A 21,014-nucleotide genomic window follows, 5' to 3' on the forward strand; every position below is an offset into this window, starting at 1 on the left:
CCTAGTCTGCTGAAGGCCTGGAGCCCCCTGAAGGGGTCCCAGGAGAAAGGAGCAGGTACAAGTGGGGGGGGGAGCAGGCTCAGGAGGGATTGGAAGAAGCCTGAACCAGCCACTGGCTGTTGACTTCAGTCATGGAGCAGGGCAGACAGACCCTGAGCCCTGCAGGGAGCCCCATCTTCAGCCTCAGGGTCCACAGCCAAGTAGAGGTGAGTTAACACGCTGTCACTACCCCATCCGAGACAGGCACTGGCAGGGAGGACTGCTGGGTCTTGGTGCCAGCTTTGAGTGGGTCAAGGGAGGTGGCCTATCCTCTGGGCACCCGAAGCACAGTTCAAAGTTCATTCACCCACACTGTAGCTAGCCTGCAAGAGGTGTGACTCCCTCCACGGGTGTGTGAAGCCACCAGGGTGCAGTAGGAGAGGGTGACAGGCCCTAGACACTCGGCCCATTTCACAGATTGCTTCTGGGCTCTGCAGGAAAGGGCTGAGCTGGCTACTTGTAGGAAGTGGGGAGAAGGATTTGAAACTGGCCTTGGGGTCAGGGAATTCCTGAGCTGTAGTTCCCCACAGCAGACAACAGACAGGCCTCATGGCTCCAGGTCCCCTTCCTCCCCAGAGCAGCCTGAGGGCCGAGGGAGTAAAGGCCTGTGCGTGCTTCCAAATCCAAACCATTTTCTGGTTCCCACAGCAACTCTTGGTTTAAAAAACAAACAAACACAACAACACTGGAAAAAGAGGCCACTGTCCCCGAACGGCCAGAGCTGTGGGGGACTTGGGCAGCTGTGGCCCTCGGCTGGAGTGAGAGAGTGGTGGCACCCTATGCTGAAAGCTGGAACCCAAAATAAAGAAGGCAAAGTGTGCTATTTCTGCCCGGGTTAAACATTCTCAGAGTCACATTCCTCCACTCGCCAGAAGCCAGAACGAGGGCCCAGAGGCCATCAGCTTTCTGGGCTACCTTGGGAAGCCATGCACGTCAGACCCAGCCCTTTCCCATGCTCCCAACCTGTGCTCCTCAGGCTCCACAACCTCAAGCTGAATAATCCATCTTCCCAGAGTTATGATACATGACAGAACACCCTACAGACAAAAGGACAGACAGAAAGGTGGAGGCCTTCTAAGAGGGACATCAAGATACAAGGCCCTGGCTGGACCCAGCAGCCTAGCGCCCCCAACAATCCCCAAGGACCACTGTCTAGCAGTGCAGGACAAGTGGGATCAAAGCAAAGAGCCCAGAAAGAATGTTCTGGAAAGCTTATGGGGACAATGGAAGTCACATCTGCCTGCCTGGCCCATAGCAGCCTATGCTCTGCTGCAAGACATGGTCTAAGCCTCAAGGAGCTGTCAGTCATTGGGGACTCCATGTCACTGTGTCCCAAATCCACATCCAGGAGGACTGGGTCTGCTCCTTTATCCAAAGACACACCCTAAAGCAGCTAGGCTGTGTCAAACCCTGGGTAGGGCATCATCAAAGGCACTCTGGGACCCATCTCACCCTTGGACATCTCTCCCAGGCCGGGACTGCCATAAAAGCAGCAACAGGGGGCTGAGGAGACAGTCAGTCAGTACAATGCCTGCTCCAGGATCCGAGAACCAGCACCTGGGTAGAAGCTAGGCATGGTGAATCTTGCAACTGTGGTTGAGGAGCCCTGCAGATCTCTGGAACTCACTGGCCGGCCAGCCTAGCCAATCAGCGAGCTCCCAGTTCAGTGAGAGACCCTGAGTCAAAAGATAGGGTGGAAGACAAATGACCTCGGGCTTCCACACACATGCACCCATCGAAAGCACATGCAAATGCACACACAGACACACACATACACAGGTAGTCTCAAGCTCAGAGGCTGCGGGCCTCCATGAGATCCCAGAGCCAGGCACATTATCTCCATCTGCCTCCCTTGGGGTAGGTGGAGGCTGAGAGAGCCCTGAGGGCTGGGGACTGAAATCAACAGTCCCCTGCATGCTCCTGAACACCTCCAGTGTTTCCGATAAGATCACCCTCCCCCTGGGCCTCACCTCTGCCTCCTTCATGGAGAACCAAGGCAGGAGTTGCTCAAATATCCATGGGAGGCAAGACATCCAACTCACTGCCTGGCCTCACGCCCACCCCACAAACGCGAGATGGGTACTCACTACCCAGTGCTCAGAGATCACAGGAGAGCACACTCATGATGGAAAGGGCATGGTTTTGACCACACAGAGATGAGATTAGCCTGAGCCCCCGACTGATGCCAAATGGCTAAAAGACCTCGGTGTGCCCCTGGACCCGCCTGGGTTTCCTTCCATTTTCTGTAAAAATGGATGCCAGTCCCCATTCTCAGCCACGGGGGGGGGCACTATAGTATGTGACATCTGCTCCTTGTCAATACTCCTGACACCAAGATTTCTCCTGATACACTAGTCCCCATTATATCATTCATCCCAATGATACTCCCTGATGCCCACCAGCAGCTGGCCTCTGATGACAGCCATGGAAAGGGCAAGGGGGTGTGTGTGAGACACAGCAGCCTTATTCCCAGTCCCAGAGTCACTGGCTAAGATGGCCTCTGGCCAATGTGAGGTCTTTCTCTCCAGCCACCACCACCAGGTACATCTGCATTTACAACCTGCACAGAGCTACCCCCAACACACACACCCAGACGCAATGTGTATTCCTGCACAGACTGAGATGGCTCACCCACTCCTGACACATGGCATGACCCTGTCACACTCCGAATATGCACACGTGAGTCAGAGCTTGCACATGGGACCCTCAGCCCCCACCCAGCCTGCAACACCCACACGGGCACCCACACATGCTCACGCTTAACCTTCCCACCAGCACAGAATGGGTGTTAAGTACTCAGGCCCAGGGTTTGATGGGACCAGGCTCAAACCCTAGCTGTATCACCTGTCAAACTGCAGCCACAGGCTGGCTCTTGTCCCCACCCTACTCCCAAGCTTCTGTTTTTATCTGTGAGAGGAACCAGACAGGGACTTGATGATGGATGCTCCTGGTCACTGAGCGTGGTGCCGGGCCACAGGGAACATGCATCATACGGGTCTCTCACTGCCACCACAGATCCCAGATAACTGTTGCTTTCAGAATTCCCTGCTGCCACCCCTGGTGAACAAGGGGCGGGGCGTGGCGGGGCCGAGAAGAGCTGATAAAGCCAACACTACACCTCCAGCCCCACAGTCCTGCATTATTGGATGCTATCATGTCGATTTCCAGATGAGGACACTGGGACATCAAGAACCCAGAACAGGGCTAGGTGGTTAAGGGGACTCACTGCTCTTGCAGAAGACCCAGGTTTGATTCCCAGTATCCACACCAGGCAGCTCACGTTGCCTGTGGCTTCAGTTCCAAGGGCTTCAATGCCCTCTCCTGGCCTCTGCAAATGTCTGTATGCACATGCTGCACATAAACTCACACAGATACACACATACACAAAGACAGAAACCAAGCCTTTAATGACAGGCACAGAATGCCAAAAACTCTCTCTTGCCCTGGCTCAGATTCGGTGTGGTCGGACAGGACGAGTGGCAGGACGGCAATGCAGGATCAGCGGCGGCCGGGTCATTAGCGGCTTCCGCTTTCTCCTGTGTTGGTGAGTTTTGTCTTTCCACTACACCCCTTAATAAACCGGTTTTTATTACCTCTGTGAGTTCACACATCAGAAGTACTTAGAACAAATCACAGCACAGCAGACATTTTCAGTGAAGAAACAAAGATAATAACCACCAAAACCCCAACATATTATGGCAAAATGGAAGGCATCCTGGCAAGAGTCCAGGGCCTCTATCCCCTCATACTTATTGTGCAATCTTAGGAGAGGTACTAAAAAAATCAGAGCATGCACAAAGACCTGGGTTCCATCCCTAGCACTACGTAAACAGGGTGGGGTATGCTTGCCTGAAATCACAGCACTTGGAAAGGGAGCAGGAGGATTAGAAGTTCAAGGCCATCCTCAGATACATGGTGAGTTTTAGGTCAGCCTGAGGTACATGAGACTCTCAAAAGCATGAAACATTGCAAAGACAGGTGGACAGAAAGACAGGCAGACGAATATTTGTACATGTCTCTCTCTCTCTTTTTTTTTTTTGGTTTTTCGAGACAGGTTTTCTCTGTGGCTTTGGAGGCTATCCTGGAACTAGCTCTTGTAGACCAGGCTGGTCTCGAACTCACAGAGATCCACCTGCCTCTGCCTCCTGAGTGCTGGGATTAAAGGCGTGCGCCACCACCACCCGGCATACATGTCTCTCCTTAAAGATAAATAATGCAAAATGAGATTATAGAGTTAAAGCCACAGCACATTTTGAAAGGTTTTGTTTTGTTTTTTCTTTTGTGCAAGGTCTCCTTGTGCATCCTGGGCTCACTTTGAAGTCTCAATTCTTCTCCTTCCATCTCTGGAGTTCTAGAATTATAGCACGAGCCTCCATGCCTGGCTTGAAGGGCTTTTGGTTCCAGAAGGGCAACCGTTGGTGGGCACAGGCCACCTTCCTGCATTTTCACCAGCAGGGTTTGACTCCATTGCTGCCAATCTCGAGGGGAAGAAAAGGAAGTTCACGGTCCCAAGTTCATCTGCTTCATTACTATTAAAAAGAATCGAAGAATCTTTGATCTGGAAGACTCTTGGGGTCCCGCGGTTAGAGGCTCTGTTGTGTGTGTGTACATACATGCATGCATGAATGCATATGCATATACGTCTTCACGCAGGTTCCCCGGGCAAGGACTCTTCCACCTGAGCCACATCCCCAGCCCATGTAAAACACTCAGAACAGAAACAGCCACCACAGCTCTAAAATAGGGGTAGACGCAATCTAGCTGTCTAGTAACAGAGGACTAAATGAAAACATTTTGCATGCGTATGTTGCAACATTAAAAACAAACAAACAAAAGCGATGTAGGCCAGTGAGATAGCTAAGTGGGTAAAAGCACGTGTTCCCTTGCCCGGAGACCTGCCTTCAATCCTAGAACCAGCATGATGGATGAAGAGAACTGAGTCCCACAGTTTGTTCCCTGTGGACGCGCGCGCGCACACACACGCACACACCCCACATAGGCACACAAAATTAATAATGTAATTAACAAAAAATTAAAGTTGGAAATTGACAGTAGATGAAGACCACCTATGGAGCCACTCTGACCACTCCTGAAATAGCCCAGACTCTGTCAGGCCATCCCAGGGACACCCCCAGTTCATTGCCACGATCTTCCTTTGTCCCGATTACTGCATCCTTCACTTTTTGGACTATAGCCAAGAATGCTCTTCCAAACCCAACCTCGCAGGGCCCCCAACCCTGTCACCTGCCTTCCACAGTTCCCCACCCATCTTGGAAAACACCCAAGTTCCTGCCTGTGACCTGCATGTGTCTCTGGTCAGGCCTGCTCGCTCCCAGTGTCCTCACAGCTTGTGCCACAGGGTCCCAATCTTGACCTGGAGCAGAGGAGGCTCAATCCTGATGTGGTGTGGGCTGCCAGGACAGGGACCTTGCAGAGACACCGGAGTTGGGAGAACTGTCTGGGGAGGGGGCAGGAGGAGTCAGTCACATTCCACATAGAGCCGTGAGTGACAGGGAAGAGCCTAGGCTTCATGGCCCAAGTCCTACACTGAGCAGTCAGATGTACACACCTGCAGCCTACGGACAACTGTGACTGGAGATTGCCAGGGGAAGCATTGGGTACCAGGTACCACACCATCCCCTCTACGTACCCTGAATCCTCCTCAACTCCAGGGCTCATCATGAAGCCCATTTTCCAGAGAAGGAGGGAGGGTCCCCTCCTACCATGGGAAACGGCTAGAGCCTCCCAATATCTAGGTTCCTGGGCCCTGATCCTCAGGGCTCTGCTGCTCTGTGACCCGTGCCCTCTCTGGCCCTCAAAGCCTTGTCTTTCCCTGTAGAACCATGCAGCTGTGCAGACAGGTGTCACAGCTGAATACGCTGGGGTCCAGAGAAGATATGTGACTAACCCAAGGCCACAGAGCCTGTGGGGGACCTAGCCCGCTCTCCACAGAGCCGGACTGTCACTGCGTCTCACTAAGTTTCTCCTGCTGCTTTGTTCCCCTCTTAGTGAAAGGGGGAGGGCACTCAGGGACAACAGAAACCCCATTCTCTGGTCCTTCCCTCTCCACCACACCTCCATAGAGCCGTCACTCCAGACCTGGAAACCGTCCCAAGATGTATGTCGGAGACTGCCTCCCCCAAGGCTTTTCTTTGATTGATAAGGGTTGGACAGAGGTGACTGAGCAGGGAACACACTTTATCCTACACGACAGCTTTCCCTGGACAGACCCAAACCTGAGTGCCCAACCAGTCACTCCCTGCACCTCTCAGCAGGACCCCCCACCCCAGGCCCCCATGGTGTCACCACCGCTGCACAGCCACCGAGTACACCCGTCCCCTCTCATCCAGAAGAGGCCCAAGGTTGGCAGGCAAGGTCAAGGCCAAGCCAAAACCGACCAAGTGACAAGAAGTGGCTTCCCCCCACCAGCCCTGACCAGCAGGGCTCTGGGGAGGAGCCAGCAGTGGGATGGGGACAGACCAGGAGGATAAAGGCGCCTCTGCCCCCTGCACACTCTGAGACCAGAACAAGGGATTTGCGGGTCACTTGGCCAGCTTCCACTGTAGGAGGGAATTGGGTCTCTCCGTACCCGTGCGCCCAGCAGAGTGGGCACTCAGTGAACGGCCTGCCGGGGCAACTCCAGCATGACCAAGTGAGGTCTTGCTAGGTAAAAGCAAGACCCTCCTGGGCCTAAGGGAAAATAGGCCGGAGCTCACTCCATCCTGAGTGTTAGGCAGGGAGAGCTCTCAGCGGAGATGAAACGCCTGAACAAAGACGGTTAAGACTGGTTCATGGTGAAGCTCAAAGCTGAGGTTGGGCTCACTCGATTGTCGTATGTGAAGCCCTGGGTTCCATCCCAGCAACGGAGGGGGAAGAGAACGGGGTGGATAATGCATTGAGAGCAATAGCAAAATGTTTGGGAATAGCCACTGGCTACTTACCCAACATGCCACACTATACCCCTGCTCACTTCCTACTGCCAAGACCATACCCATTTTGCAGAGGAAGGAAGCAAGGTTCAGCTAGGCAAGAGGGAGGGCTTATCCCTCAGCTTGAATACAGAGGGCTGCAACAGCCTCACCAATCAAGGAGAGTGAGGCAGGCCCCCAGGACCCCCCGCTGCTGTTCATGCCAGTCTGTGAGTCTTGCCTAGGCTGGGGGGCAGAGGTAAAAGGGTCTTCCCCTCTGCTAACCTGCTACCCTTAGAGATGGACGGAATTCCTGTGAAGGTGGATACACACCATGTCAGAAAATAATCTCTCTGCATAGGAGGTTCCAGGGCATTAAGTGGGAAAGATGGTCACCGGTGTTGTCAACGCCTCATGGAGCCTTCAGCCCCCCCTGCATTCACAGACGCACAGAGAGACGCACATACACACACACACAGACACACACACAAACTATAGTAGATCCATACCACCCAGGATGAACCGAGCACAGACTCAGGTGGCACCATTGGGTCCCCAACCTAGACCTTGCAGCATAGGACAGCCAGGGACCCACAGCATCAGTCAGAGCTACGGTTCTTCAACGGGTCTCCCCAGAACCAAGAAGCAAAATCAATATACGACTCCCTTGCTCTCATTGCATGCATTGGCTCGTGTCGAGTGTGTGTGTGTGTGTGTGTGCGCGCGTGCGTGTGTGTGTGTGCTTGTGCGCGCGTGCGTGTGTGTGCGTGCATGTGTTTGTGTGTGTGCGTGCATGTGTGTGCGCGTGCATGTGTGTGCGCGTGCGTGTGTGTATGCGCGCGCATACATTCTACCCTTGTGAGTGCAGATGGAGGCCAGAGGTCAGTGCTGGTGTCTTCTCCTATGGCTCTCCACCTTATTTTGCTTTTAAAGGTTTTCATTTTTAATTATGTGCAGGAGAGGGGGGCTATGCATGTAAGTGCAGAGCCCATAGAAACCAGAGACTTTGGCTTACACTGAGCTTGAGTTGCTGACAGTTGTGAGCATGGATGCTGGGAATCGAACTCTGGTCTTTAAGAAATAGCAGTGCTCATTCTTACCGCTGAGCCAACCACTTCCGCCTTACTGTTGGAGACAGTGTCTCTCAAAGAACCCAGAACTCACCATTTCAACTAGACTGGCTGGTTGGCGAGCTCCTAGAACCCCCCTGTGTCTGCCTCCCCGTGCTGGCGTTATAGCCACGGGCCACAGCATCCGGCTCTCCCATGGTTGGGTACTGGGGACACGAACTCAGCCCCTCATGCTTGCACTGAGTCACACTTTTAAGGATCCAATCCCAGAGCTCAGCCCAGACCTAAGAGAAGAGCTGCCCAAGCACCAGGGACTTTGCAATCTCTTCAGGAGATGGTGACATTTGGGACTCCTTCCTGGATGATGCTTCTCTTGTCCCCTACTCAGAATCCCCCGCCCCCAAGAAAGAGATGATGTCACCAACGCCTCATGGGAAAGAAAAAGTACAACCGGGCCTGCCACAAGCTGCAACCCCTCTCTGCTTTACCTGATGAGATTATTTTACCTATGAAGTGCCCACACTAGGAGGAGAGATGGCTGTTGGCCACACAAAGGCCTGCCTGAAGGGAGCTGGTTTCCACAGGGAGAGATCGAGGCAAGTGAGTCCCCCTTACCCCTAATGAGGTCTTAGTGGAGGAAAAACCGCCCTGACCTAAACTGTTCTACATCACAAAAGCTCAGCAGAGCACCACCAATTCCAAGCCTAGGAGAGTTTGCTGGTCCCATTCTCCCCAAGTTGGCGGCCAGCCCTACAGAGATGGTGCTGGCAAAGGATCTGGGCCCCTCAGGGTCTTCTGAACCCGGAACCCGTCAGCATGGGACAGCATGGGAAAGGGGCGCACAGAAAAGCTCTTGCCGTAAGCCGGAGGTCTCTCCCTGGACATAGGAGCTGCAGAGCAACACGCCCAGGTGCAGTTCCCAGTACTGCCTAGACCTGTACAAGCTACGTGTGCCACCTTGCCTCGCTCAGCCTGTGAACAGCTGGAGTGCCCAGAACATGCCAACTTGGTGGTGTACAGTTGCGCTAAGGATGAAGCTCATGGGACATGACACACTCAATAAGCAGGACACTGGACTTCACAAGGCTCACTGGTGGCCCCCAGCCTTCCCACCGCGGAGACAGCCTGGTAAAACACACACTGCCGTTTCTGGAGAAGTCCATGGAGCCCTCTGCCCTCTCCAGACTCTGGGGTCCCGGGGGGCATCCCTACAGCCTGTCCGCTAATGACTGGGCCACACCTCGGAGGGGCCAGTCAACCTCACAAACAGTAACAAGCTAGAAGAGGCCACCCACTCCGGAAAGAGAGCAGAAGGCTTGGGCTGGGAGGAACACATCTCCAGGAGCAGTTCCTGGATGTGGCCTCCCTGATGCCCAATTCCTTAGGCTGGGGAGAGGAGAGCCCAATTAGTAAGGACCCCTTTGTTCTAAGTCTATGGAGAGTGAGGAGCATGGGGCTAAGGTACTGGGTTGGCCAAGACCTGCCACCGCGCACAGAAGACCGATATGGGGGGGTGGGGGAGGCAGGGGCCATGCACTGCACCAGAGCCTCCATCTACACCCAGCTGCCAGTCAACTGCCTGTCCTTCTGGGTGGTGCAGAGTCGACTCAGTCAAAGCCGTCCCCGGGCCCACTTTGGGGCTTCCACCCCAAGACCAGGCCACCGCTGCCTTGCGAGTCAAACAGCTTGGCAAAGACCCTTCCACACACACACATCCATGTCCTGCATCCCAAAGTAAAAGAAAGTGGTCCTATAGCCGTGAGCCCCTGGTGAGCGGGGCCACCCCTGCGCCCTTGGAGAGGCTGCTATAAGGGGGACACCTGGTGAGGAGACACCGGCGATGCAGAGACAGGAGATCTGTGAAGTTGGGCCAGTGGAGAGTCACACCTGGGACTGATCTAGAGGACTGTGGAGCAAGACAGACCTTCCTTCATTCATCAGCTCGACCTTTATAAACCCATTTCCTGGTGCGGCAAACAGACAGCAGCAAGGGAAAGAGGAGACACGGAGAATACACATCCAAGGGAGTGCCCAGGACCCTTGGGCCCTTGCCATCACTACCTGAGCGCTCTACCAGTCTCGCCACCCCTCTCCCTCCCAAACACAGTCACATTTGCCAGGGAGGGGGCGACAGGCCAACCTCGCAGCGGCAGGAGCCGCAGCATCATCATTAGGCATGAATCACCCACCCACCCCTCTCCAAGCAGCAGAGCCACACTACGCCCGGGCGCCCCCTCCCGGGACCACCGCCCCCCTTGCCCCGGCACAGTCAGAGCCCTTAGGACCGGAGGGGGCCGCGGGTGGGCTGGAGATGCACTGAAGATCTGGGATGGTCCCTAGCTCACGCTGACAGGCGACATCCTGCCAGAGCCGGGGGCGGGGGAGCGGGTAGAACAATGGGCCAGGTGCGGGGCAGGGGCGCGGCCGGGAAGGGCGGAGGGAAGGTCGCGGCTCACTGGGGATCAGGGATCGGGATCCGGGGCGCACTCACAGTAGGTTTTTCTGGTCAGCTCCTCCACAACTTCAGGCTTCAACTTGCTGTTGGATTTCCCCATGCTCGGCGGCCGCGGCCCCCGCTCCCCGGGCCAGACCCGCTTGGGGCGCCCAGCGGGAGCGGCTGGGTCGGGCCGGGGCGCACGGAGGCCGGCAGGCCGGGCTGGGCCGGGCCGGGGCCGCGCCTTTGTCTGGCCGTGCCCGCGCGTCCCGTGCGCGGGGCTCCGGCGGGCTGTGCGACCGCGGTTAGCGGCTCGAGGGGCCTTGGGGAACCGGTGGCGAGGGCCAGGCCTCGGCGGTACAGGCGGCCACGGCGCGGAGTTGCGCGGGGCTGGGCGCCGCAGCCGCCGGCGCTCGGAAGCCGCGGTCGTCCCTGGTTACTGGGCTGCGCAGCACATGCTCGCAGCCGCTGCGCCGCCGCCGCCCCTGCGCTCCCCGCCTCCCGCCCGCATCGGCGCGCCAGGGGTGGACTCCGAGCCGCCACTCAGCGGCCGGCGCCACCTCCTGCCCAGCATCCGCCGGGCGCGCGCCCCGCGTGGAAGCACCCCCTTTCCTGTTGGCTCTCCCGGGATGCCCAAGAGGTCGCCGCGCCACCCCCTCCGCAGATCCATCCCCCCTCTCCGCTGCGGCGTGGGCGGGGAGGGCCCGGAAAATCGGACGTGAACGAGGCCAAGTCCCTGCCCGGCGCAATTCATTCATTCCACTTGGATGTGCTGGGCGCTGGGGACGCGGCCGCCAACCCGACAGGCACGATCTCAGGCTTCTCTTGGAGCATCCTGAAGTGCTGGCTGGCACGGGTTGCAGTGGGAACACTTATGTGCGGCCTTGGAGGAAGTGACCTCCAAGATCAGGTTGAGAAAAGGCTGGGGCATCAACCCAGAAAGGGTCTGGCCTGAGAGGGAGAGCAGCCTCGGTACCCGAGGTTCCAGGCAAGACTGGGCAACCATCTGCAGCCAGGAAGAAGGGCCAGAGCTTCTGGAAACCAAGCAAGCCGGCTTTCCCCAAGGGCCTGGCCTCTGTCCCAGGGACCATGAGCACAGTTCTTTAGGCCTTCTCTGTTGTCGGGTTTGTTTGGAAAAGCCAGGGGAGTTGAGCCTGGCTGGTGGGGCTTCACACTTGGACCCTCAGAGGTTGGCACCTAGGGAGGGACTTTAGGGAGAGCCTGGTTGGCCTGCCCTGCCCCCTTCCAAAATGTCATTGAGATCTTCCTTTCCTGTCTTTCTGCCCAACACTGTCTGTATCTCCTTAACAGCTGCTCAGGGAAGCTTGGCCAGTTTGGTTCAGTATGGTTTGCTTCCCCCAAAGCATAAGCCCTCAGGGGCAGAAATATGCCCTGCTCCCAGAAGGCCTGAGCCAGTCTTGGTGGCAGAGGCCTGGGAGCCCAGCTATCCAGGAAGCAGAGGCAGGAGGATCCCTGATTCACAGCCAGCTTAGACAACATACTAGCACTCTCAGGGAAAGAGCAGAGAACAGGAGAAGAAGGAGGCATGGCCCATGGCCGAAGCCAGAACCAGCGGTGTGGAAAGACCACAGCAGGATGAAGCCATCCCCTGAGCCATCCGGGATGCAACCACAGACAGAATTTCTTTTTCGACCCCCTCAGAGGGGCCAGAAGGTGGGGGGGGGATTCCAGAGGGAAGCCATGGACCAGTAGTGATCAGGCGGCAGGGTTAACAGCGCCTCACAGAGCTGTGAGCCTTGCCTTACAGAGCCGTGAGCCTTACAGAGCCGTGAACCAGGCCTATCGCTCCCCACTCAGGGGGTGGAGGCAGGAGGCCAGCAGCTCAATTGAGGCTAGCCTTGACCACATAGTGAATTCAAGGACAGCTTGAGTTCTTATGAGATTAAAAAAATAAGAGGAAACCCAGGTGCCCTGCCATTTGTCGGGTACTGTGCTGAGGACGGGGGACACTGCAGGTGACCAGCATGAGAAATGGACATGTCTCAGCCAGCCCCATGGACAACAGCAAAGCCACACTGGTCGTGAACACCATACAAGGAACCAGGAGGACTCTGGTGGATACAAGGGCCAGCCAAGTGCCTGACTTCTCACAGTCATCAACATTGGGTTAATGTTAACTGAGCACCTACTATGTGCCAGGTCACAACAGGACTGACAATGTAGTGGTCAGAGGACAATAGAAACAATGGTCAGTGAGCACAAGAGATACCGTGTTCCATAACCTGGGGAATGGCACAAGGAAGATAGTCAGAGGTAAGGCCAGGATCTGTGAGCCCCCTGGGAGGGAATCTGGCCAACGACCTGAAGCAGGACGGAGGACAAAGTGAGGCTCTGTGCAGAGCCAGGGCAGTGCAGCTGGAACAAGAGAAGCCCCACGGGGTTGGGGAGTGGGGGGTAGGGGTGAGATGGGCGAGAAGCCAACTGTGGTGGACCAGTGAAATAATCAAAAGGGTTTATCCTGGAGGCTCAAGGTCTAAAGTGTATCTGGTGGTGGCCCTGCTGGTAGAGCCCCAGGCAAAGACGGGGGGGGGGAGCATTTGCTTTCTCTCATAAAAGCCTCCAAGCTTTCCCGGCACAGCGGTACACATCCCCAGTCCCAGCGCTGACACAGCTGGGTGAAGAATGGAAGCTCGGTGTGTGAAGTGGGAGCCAACTGAGATGATAGCTCAGCTGACGAAACGCTTGCCTCAGAAGCCTGGGGGCCTGAGCTGGAGCTCCACAGCCCATATTAAAACAAAACAAGCCGGGCGGTGGTGGCGCACGCCTTTAATCCCAGCACTCGGGAGGCAGAGGCAGGCGAATCTCTGTGAGTTCCAGGCCAGCCTGGTCTACAAAATGAGTTCCAGGACAGCCTCCAAAACAATACAGAGAAACCCTGTCTCGAAAAAAAACCCCATAGTGTGAGTCAGCTCTCCAGCACCCATGTAAGGGTGAGGCAGGTGTGGCAGCTACCTGTAACCCCAGTGTTCAGCAAGCTGGTTGGCTACACTCACTTAACCCATGATTAAGTTCTGGATTCCGTGAGAGACTCTGCCTTAGTAAGATAAAGTGAAGAGTGGCCAAAGGAGACCCTGATGACAACCTGTGACCATGCACACACATGTGCACACTCACCCAACACATGTGAATCCATGAACATGTGAACATGCATATACATACACACACCACACATGTACACGGTGGGGTAGGAGAGCCAGGCATAGTGGCAAGCACATGACAGGCAAATCACTGAGCTCATTGGCTGGCCTAGCCTGGTTGGAGCCACGTCCCAATGACACGCCATCTCAAACAACAAGGTGAGTGACTCCTGAGAAATGACACCTGAAGCTCACCTCTGACTTCACATACACGTGTGCGTGCCCACCCACAAACCTGTACACACGTGCACACTCACTTTAAGCCCCCAATGCTGGTTCACAACCATTCATAACTCCAGTTCTAGGGGGTCTGACGCCCCCTTCTGACCTCCAAGGATACCAGGCATGCGTGTGGAGCACAGACATACATGCAAGCAACACGCTCATACACACAGAATAATAAAATAAATAAGTCTAAAGAGTTTTGAATGTGTGACCCACGACAGAGGGCAAGTTAGAGGTGGGGTCAGGTCAGGATCACACCGGGAAGGCTCACTGCAGGCAGGCGTGCGGCGTCAAACCCTGCAGTTCAGCCAATGATTGCCAGGCCAGGGTGCAGGGAGGACGGAAGAGCCCCGACTAGAGGCAGACAGTGCAATCAGGAGCCTGGGGGACTGGGTAGGACTGTGAGATGGCAGCAGGGACAAGGCAACACGTGTGACCCGGGCAGCTAGGAGGTAAGGAGTGGGCATTGCACATGGTGATGGAGAGGTGACAGCTGAGGTCACTGACATGCGCAGGGGTGCAGGGATGGAGGCTGAGGACACACCCACAGGGGAGCAGGGGTGGAGGCTGAGGGGCTGATGGACACTAATGGACAGAGGTGCAGGGGTGGAGGCTGAGGCTCTGATGGGCACACTCACAGGGGTGCAGGGATGGAGGCTGAGGACACATGTGCAGGAGTGCAGGGATGGAGGCTGAGGGGCCGATGGACAGTAATGCACAGGTGTACAGGGATGAAGGCTGAGGCTCTGATGTACACACTCACAGGTGTGCAGGGATGAAGGCTGAGGGGCTGATGGACACACAGGGATGCAGGGGTGGAGGCTGAGGACACACTCACAGGGGTGCAGGGATGAAGGTTGAGGCATCAATGGACACATGCACAGGGGTGCAGGACAGGTGCAGGAGCCACCGGGATGTGAACCGGCTCAGGTCTAGGCTGAGGGCATTGTGGTGGACACAGGGAATGGCACCTAGGCACAAGGCCACCCAGGGACAGCAGGGACTCTGGCAGGGCAGGGTGTCCTAGAAGTGACTTGGAAGAGGAGCAATAGGGAAGGGGGGTCCCTAGAGCACCCAGAGCCCCTGTGCAGACAGCGAGTTGTCCCCAGGGGACGAAGACCCCTAGGGTGCATGGGGTGGCAGGGGATGGGGAGGGTGGGGACAGCCCAGCACCTGTGAAAAGCATAATTGGTTGAGAACAATTGGCTGTGTGGTGCTAAGAGGGCCGTCCCCATGTGAGAGCCTGCGGAGTCCCCTAGGAAAAAGCACCTTTGGAGGTGAGGACATCTGGGGCAAACAGGGTTGAAGACAGTCATGAGCTGAAACACAGGATGCGGGGTGTCCACGAGGCATGAGGACGAAGGGTTGCATGCTCAAAAAGAAAGCAGGGTTGGGGTGTGCAGCCCAGTGGGTAGGGTGCTGCCTGGCCGGCACAGATCCCTGAGAGTGACCCCCAGCACTGCACAAACGCCTGGGAGGAGCTCAGGACCAGCCTCGGTCACATGTGAGATTGAGGCTCTCTCTCCTGGCTTGTGTGAGATCCACAGCCCGCACAAAGGTGGAGAGAGAGTTTTGCCCTCTGACCTCCACATTGACTTTGTGGGACACAAGTTCCCACACACATGCAAACACCTGGAATAAGCAAGTGAAATTAAAACAGAACGAAGCCGGACGTTGGTGGCGCACGCCTTTAATCCCAGCACTTGGGAGGCAGAGGCAGGCGGATCTCTGTGAGTTCGAGGCCAGCCTGGACTACCAAGTGAGTTCCAGGACAGCCTCCAAAGCCACAGAGAAACCCTGTCCTGAAAAAAAAAAACAACAAAAAATAAATAAAACAGAACGAATACACTGGTTATACTTTCCGCTCCACGGCTCAGGGACCATTGTGGAGGAAAGGGGGTCAGAAGAAAGGTAGGACGCAGGCTGGAGACCCGGCTCAGGAGGTAGGAGAACCCCATGCTCTCCAAGAGGACCCCGGTTTGATTCCATGCACACACAACCGTTTGCAACTCCACTTCCCGGAGATCAGACTCCCTCTTCTGGCTTTCCTGGGTATTGCATACTTGTGGTAAATGTGTACAGATGCAAACACCCACACATACAAAACAAAATAAAGATAATTAAAAAAAATAATGTCAGTACAGACAATAAGGAAGAGAACCAAGAAATGTTGTCTTATGGACATGTATATAAATGATATTGTTAAAATTATTTTTTACAAAGATGCGGGGTTTTTGAGAAATTTGTTTGTTGCGCTTGTCCGTTTGTTCTGAGACAGGGTCTCACTACGCAGCACTGGCTGTCCTGGAACTCACTCTATAAATCAGGCTGGCCTTGAGCTCACAGGGAGCTGACTGCATCTGCCTCCCATTAAAGGCGTGTGCCGCCACGCTACACTTTCAAAGGTGCATTTTCACTTTATGTGTGTAAATGTCTGTCCTGCGTGTGTCTGAGCACCATGTGTTTGTGCTGTGTCCCTGTTGCTCTCACCCTAGAACTGAGCTGTGAGCTGCCGTGTGGGTGCTGGGAACTGAACCTGGGTCCTCTGCAAGAGCAGTGTTCTTAACTACAGAGCCCTCTCTCTAGCTGGTCACATCGTTTGGCTCCTGTGCAAACTGCTTGAGGAGGAAGAGGAAAAAGAGGAGGAGGCTCTCCTGAGGCACAGGCATACCTGAGAGCTTGTCCTCTGCACCCAGACACAGGGAATCAGAACGAGATGGCCTGCCTGGGAGCATATAAAAACCCACCCTCCCCCTCCCCCTTGCCCTTCATCGAAGAGAAGCCCTTCCTATTGTTGCATGAGACCATCTGGGGGCTGGGAAGATGGTTCAGAGATTAAGAGTGCTGGCTGCTGTTCCAGAGGACTTGAGTTCAGTTCCCAGCACCATCACCCGGAACTGGATTCAGGGCATCCGATGCTCTCCTGGGGCATGTGTGTACGCACGCACACGTGCACGTGCACGATAATAATGATGACAACAAAGGGATCTGTAAGCAGCCATCTGGGAGTGGGTGAAAGGCTCTGGTATGGAGGGCTGCTGGGAGAATGGCAGAGAGAGAGAGAGAGAGAGAGAGAGAGAGAGAGAGAGAGAGAGGGTTTGGAAAAGGGGCTAAGAAAACACAGTTAGAGGCCGGGGTGCAGTCAGTAGCAGAACACATGTCTAGCATGCCCAAGGCCCTGGGTTCCATCCCCAGCACTGGAGAAAAACAAACACAAAACCCACCAGACAGGAAAAATCAGTTCCACAGCCCAGCGTGGCAAGGGCTGGCTGTTGACACTGACTAATTATGCAGCGTATCACTCACTGGACTAGGAACTCCCAAGCACTTGCGCAGAGAAAGCTACGCCATTTGAGGAGCCGGGTGTACCACCCACCTGGATTTGATCACTGTGCTTGGTATTGGGGTATTCCTGTGGAGAATAACCACACTGTGTGCCGTGTGTCAATCAAATGCCTTCAAAAGGCGCCGCACAAGCCCCTGGCGGCACGCTTCTGTCCCGAGGGCTGGGGCTGGGCTCAGTGTGGAGAGCGTTGCCCAGCATGTGCCAGGTCCTGGGCCCAACCCACAGCACTGAGGCAGCATCTCACTGTGTAGACCAGGAATTTACAACATAGACCAGGCTGGTCTCCTCCAACTCACAGAGATACACCCGCTCCTGCCTCCCGAGTGCTGAGTTTAAAGGCATGCGCCACCAACACCCGGCTACTTTAGCTTTCTAAAATAGAGTTTCATCAGGGACTCGGAGAAAGATGAACCCCTCAATAGAACACCAGGGAAAGGATCTTGTGAGTGTGTCATCACTGTTAACCTGACTGAAATGGAATCACTGAGGGGACCCGCCCCTGTCTGGGAGGGCGTTTCCAGAGAGACTTAGCAGAACAGAAGGCCAGCCCTGAATGTGAGTGGCACCGTCCCATGGGTTGGGCTCCCAGACTGGATACAGAGGACAAAAGAACCCCAGCGTGCCCTGCATTCTGCAGTGCTGGGATTAAAATATGTGTCACTATACCAGGCTTCAGCCACTTCTTGACCATGGTTTTTGAGGCAGGGTCTCTTACTCAATCTGAAGCTGGCCATTCCAGGTAGGCTGCTCGGCCTATAGCGTCCAGTCTACTGTGTCCATCTATCCAGCGCTGAGCTTAGGGGTATGTGCCGCCATGCCCTGATTTTATGTGGGTACTGGGATCCAAACTCAGGTCCCTACGCTTGCACAACAACATGCTTCACCCATGAAGACGTTTCCCCAGTCCCAAGTGTCTCCATAAACCATGAGCCAAAATAAACCCTTCTTCCTTAACTTGCTTTCTGTCCCTGAAAAGGCAACAGGCCAGAAGCAAAGTGCAGACGGAGTCCACACAGCCAGAGCTGTCCCTTACAGGCGTCCAAAGGGGCACAAAACAGACTGGAAGATTCTAGCGATCACGTGGACAGTGGTGGTGGTGGTGGTGCTACTAACAAATTTTAACAAAGAATCTAGATGTGAGCATGCATAGACCCCAGAATTCCATTCCTGGGGGGAGCAGTCTAAGGTCTACACAACGCATCCAAAGGCATTGCTAGAAGCCGCCAGGTGATGGTGGCGTACACCTTCAATCCCAAAGCTACACAGAGAAACCCTGTCTCAGAAAAAAGGAAGGAAGGAAGGAAGGAAGGAAGGAAGGAAGGAAGGAAGGAAGGAAGGAAGGAAAAGAAAATGAGAGGACGTCTAAGGACCATGAGATACCACACTAAATAGTAGTCCATCAAGTATATTAATTCCAAAACTGCAGCCTGATGGAAATCTAGCCAGCTATGATCTGCTTACAACAGTGCACAAAGCTTCCAGAAGCCTGTAAGATGGCTCCAACTGTATGAGGGAAAGAAGAATCTTTGTACTTCATGACTTGAATCGACTGAGACAAGATTTCATGTAGGCTAGCCTTAAACTTGCTTTGTAGCTGAGAATGACCTTGAACTTCTGATCCTCCTGCCCTGACTCACAAGTGCTGGACTTATGGGCATGCTCTAATATGCCAAGTTTTGAATTAAGTAGTTTTAATCATGTCATGTTCTTATATTAGGGCTCTCTAGAAGAACAAACTTTATAGAATGAAAACACACACACACACACACACACACACACACACACACACCTCTGGATGTGTCAGTTGGCCTTCGGTATATGCTGAAACCCCGAAGCAGGCTGTAATACCAGCGAAGGAATGGACTTGCCAATGAGAGGCATAGAGAGAGCAAGCTTCCTTCTTCCATATCTTTTTTTTTTTAAAAAGATTTATTTATTTATTTATTATGTATATAGAGTTATGCTTGCAGGTTTGCCTGCAGGCCAGAAGAGGGCACCAGATCTCATTATAGATGGTTGTGAGCCACCATGGGGGTGTTGGGAATTGAATACAGATCTGTAATGAGATCTGGTGCCCTCTTCTGGCTTGTATGAATACATAAAGGCAGAAAGCTGTATACATAGTAATAAATAAATCTTCAAAAACAAAAACAAAAAAGAACCACCATCACAGTTCTCTAAATTAGAAACTTCCAAAGCTCATTCTCCAATAGGCAGTAAACAGTGTCTATGGGAAGCATGTCATGTGGTAAAAAGTTTCCTTGAGGCAGGGTGCTGGTGGCACACACCTTTAATCCCAGCACTTGGGAGGCAGATGCAGGCGGATCTCTGTGAATTGGAAGCCAGCCTGGTCTACAGAGTGAGTTCCAGGACAACCTCCAAAGCTACAGAGAGAAACCTTGTCTCAAAAAACAACAACAACAAAGTTTCCTTGACCACCTGTTTTTGGGAAATCCCAAACTAATGTATGTATGTTTGTCTGTTTGTTTACATGTCTATTTAGCAGTGCTGGGAATCAAACACAGGACCTCAAACTCGATAGGCAAGTGCTCTCTCGCTAATGTACTGATTGTACAGGCTAGTTTTGTACCAACTTGACACAAGCTGCAGTCATCAGAGAAGAGGGAATCACAATTGAAAAAGAAAATGTCTCCATAAGATCCGGCTATAGGCAAGTCTGTAGGGCATTTTCTTAATTAGTGGTTTACTGGAGAGGGCGCAGGCCATTGCGGGCTTGTCCTGGGTTCTATAAGACAGCAGGCTGAACAAGTCATGAGGAGCAAGTGAGGGAGCAGCCCCCTCCATGGCCTCCGCATCAGCTCCTGCCTCCAGGTTCCCGCCTTCACTGCTTTGATGATGAACAATGACATGGAACCGTGACATAAACACTGTCCTGCCCACGTTGCTTTGGCCATGGTGTGACCCTGACTAGCACGCTGCCTTCTTTTTGTTGCTATTGTTGCTTTATGCTTTTTGTGGTTTTTTGTTTTGTTTTGTTTTTTGTTTTTGTTTGTTTGTATTGTTTTTTAAGACAGGATTTCTCTGTGTAGCCCGAGCTGTCCTGGAACTCACTCTGCAGACCAGGCTGGCCTCAGACTCACAGAGAGTTGCCTGCCTCTGCCTCCCAAGTGCTGGGGTTAAAGGTTTTCACCAATACACTGTTGGTGATGCTGTCTTTGTAATGAGTCACAGTGAGCATCATCATAGTAAAAGCTCAGAGAAGTCATGCAGGAAAGAAGAGTGTGTGTGAGTGTGTGTTTTGAGTGTGTGTGAGCGTGTGTGTGTGTGTGTGTGTGTGAGCATGGGGTGTGTGTGAGAATGTGTGAGTATGTGTGTGGAGTGTGTAAGTATGTGTGTGAATGTGTGTGGGGTGTGTGAGCATGTGAGTGTGTGTGTGAGTGTGTGTGTGGGTGTTAGAGCATGGGGTGTGTGTGAGTGTGAGCATGTGTATGTGTGTGTGTTAGAGCATACATACACTGTGCAGGCCATGTATGTGGAGGTCAGAGTCAACATCAGATGTCTTCTCCCATTGCTCCCACCTAATTTTTCAAGGCAGGGTCTCTCCCTGAACCTGGAGCTTGCAAACGAGGCCAGGCTGGCTGGCTGGCTGGGAGCCCCAGGGGTCTGCCTGTCTTGGCCTTCCCAGCACAAATGCACATTCCTGCATCTGGCTTTCTACATGGGTGCTAGGGGCCTGAACTCAGATAGTCATGCTTGAACAGCAAGCACCCCCCACACCCGAGCTGATCTCTCCAGCCCCTAACTTCGGCTTTTAAAGTATTTTCAGCTGTTCAGACCATGCAGTGGAGGCGAGGATCTCTTTTTCATCTCTTT

General features: G+C 54.0%; 1 protein-coding gene across 2 annotated transcripts in view; it reads right to left on the minus strand.

Annotated features, from left to right (window-relative positions):
• The window catches only part of Ncs1 (neuronal calcium sensor 1), a 55,068-nt gene extending 44,159 nt beyond the window's left edge, over positions 1–10,909 (minus strand). For both annotated transcript variants that reach the window (XM_040745008.1, XM_040745009.1), the window contains exon 1: positions 10,509–10,909. In XM_040745008.1, the coding sequence (XP_040600942.1) occupies positions 10,509–10,572 (64 nt within the window). In that variant the 5' untranslated portion in view covers positions 10,573–10,909. The remainder of the gene's footprint in view (positions 1–10,508) is intronic.
• Positions 10,910–21,014: the final 10,105 nt, after the last annotated feature.

The sequence above is a fragment of the Mesocricetus auratus genome, unplaced genomic scaffold (assembly GCF_017639785.1).
Source record: "Mesocricetus auratus isolate SY011 unplaced genomic scaffold, BCM_Maur_2.0 Super-Scaffold_100004, whole genome shotgun sequence".
In the NCBI taxonomy this organism is placed as follows: Eukaryota; Metazoa; Chordata; class Mammalia; order Rodentia; family Cricetidae; genus Mesocricetus; species Mesocricetus auratus.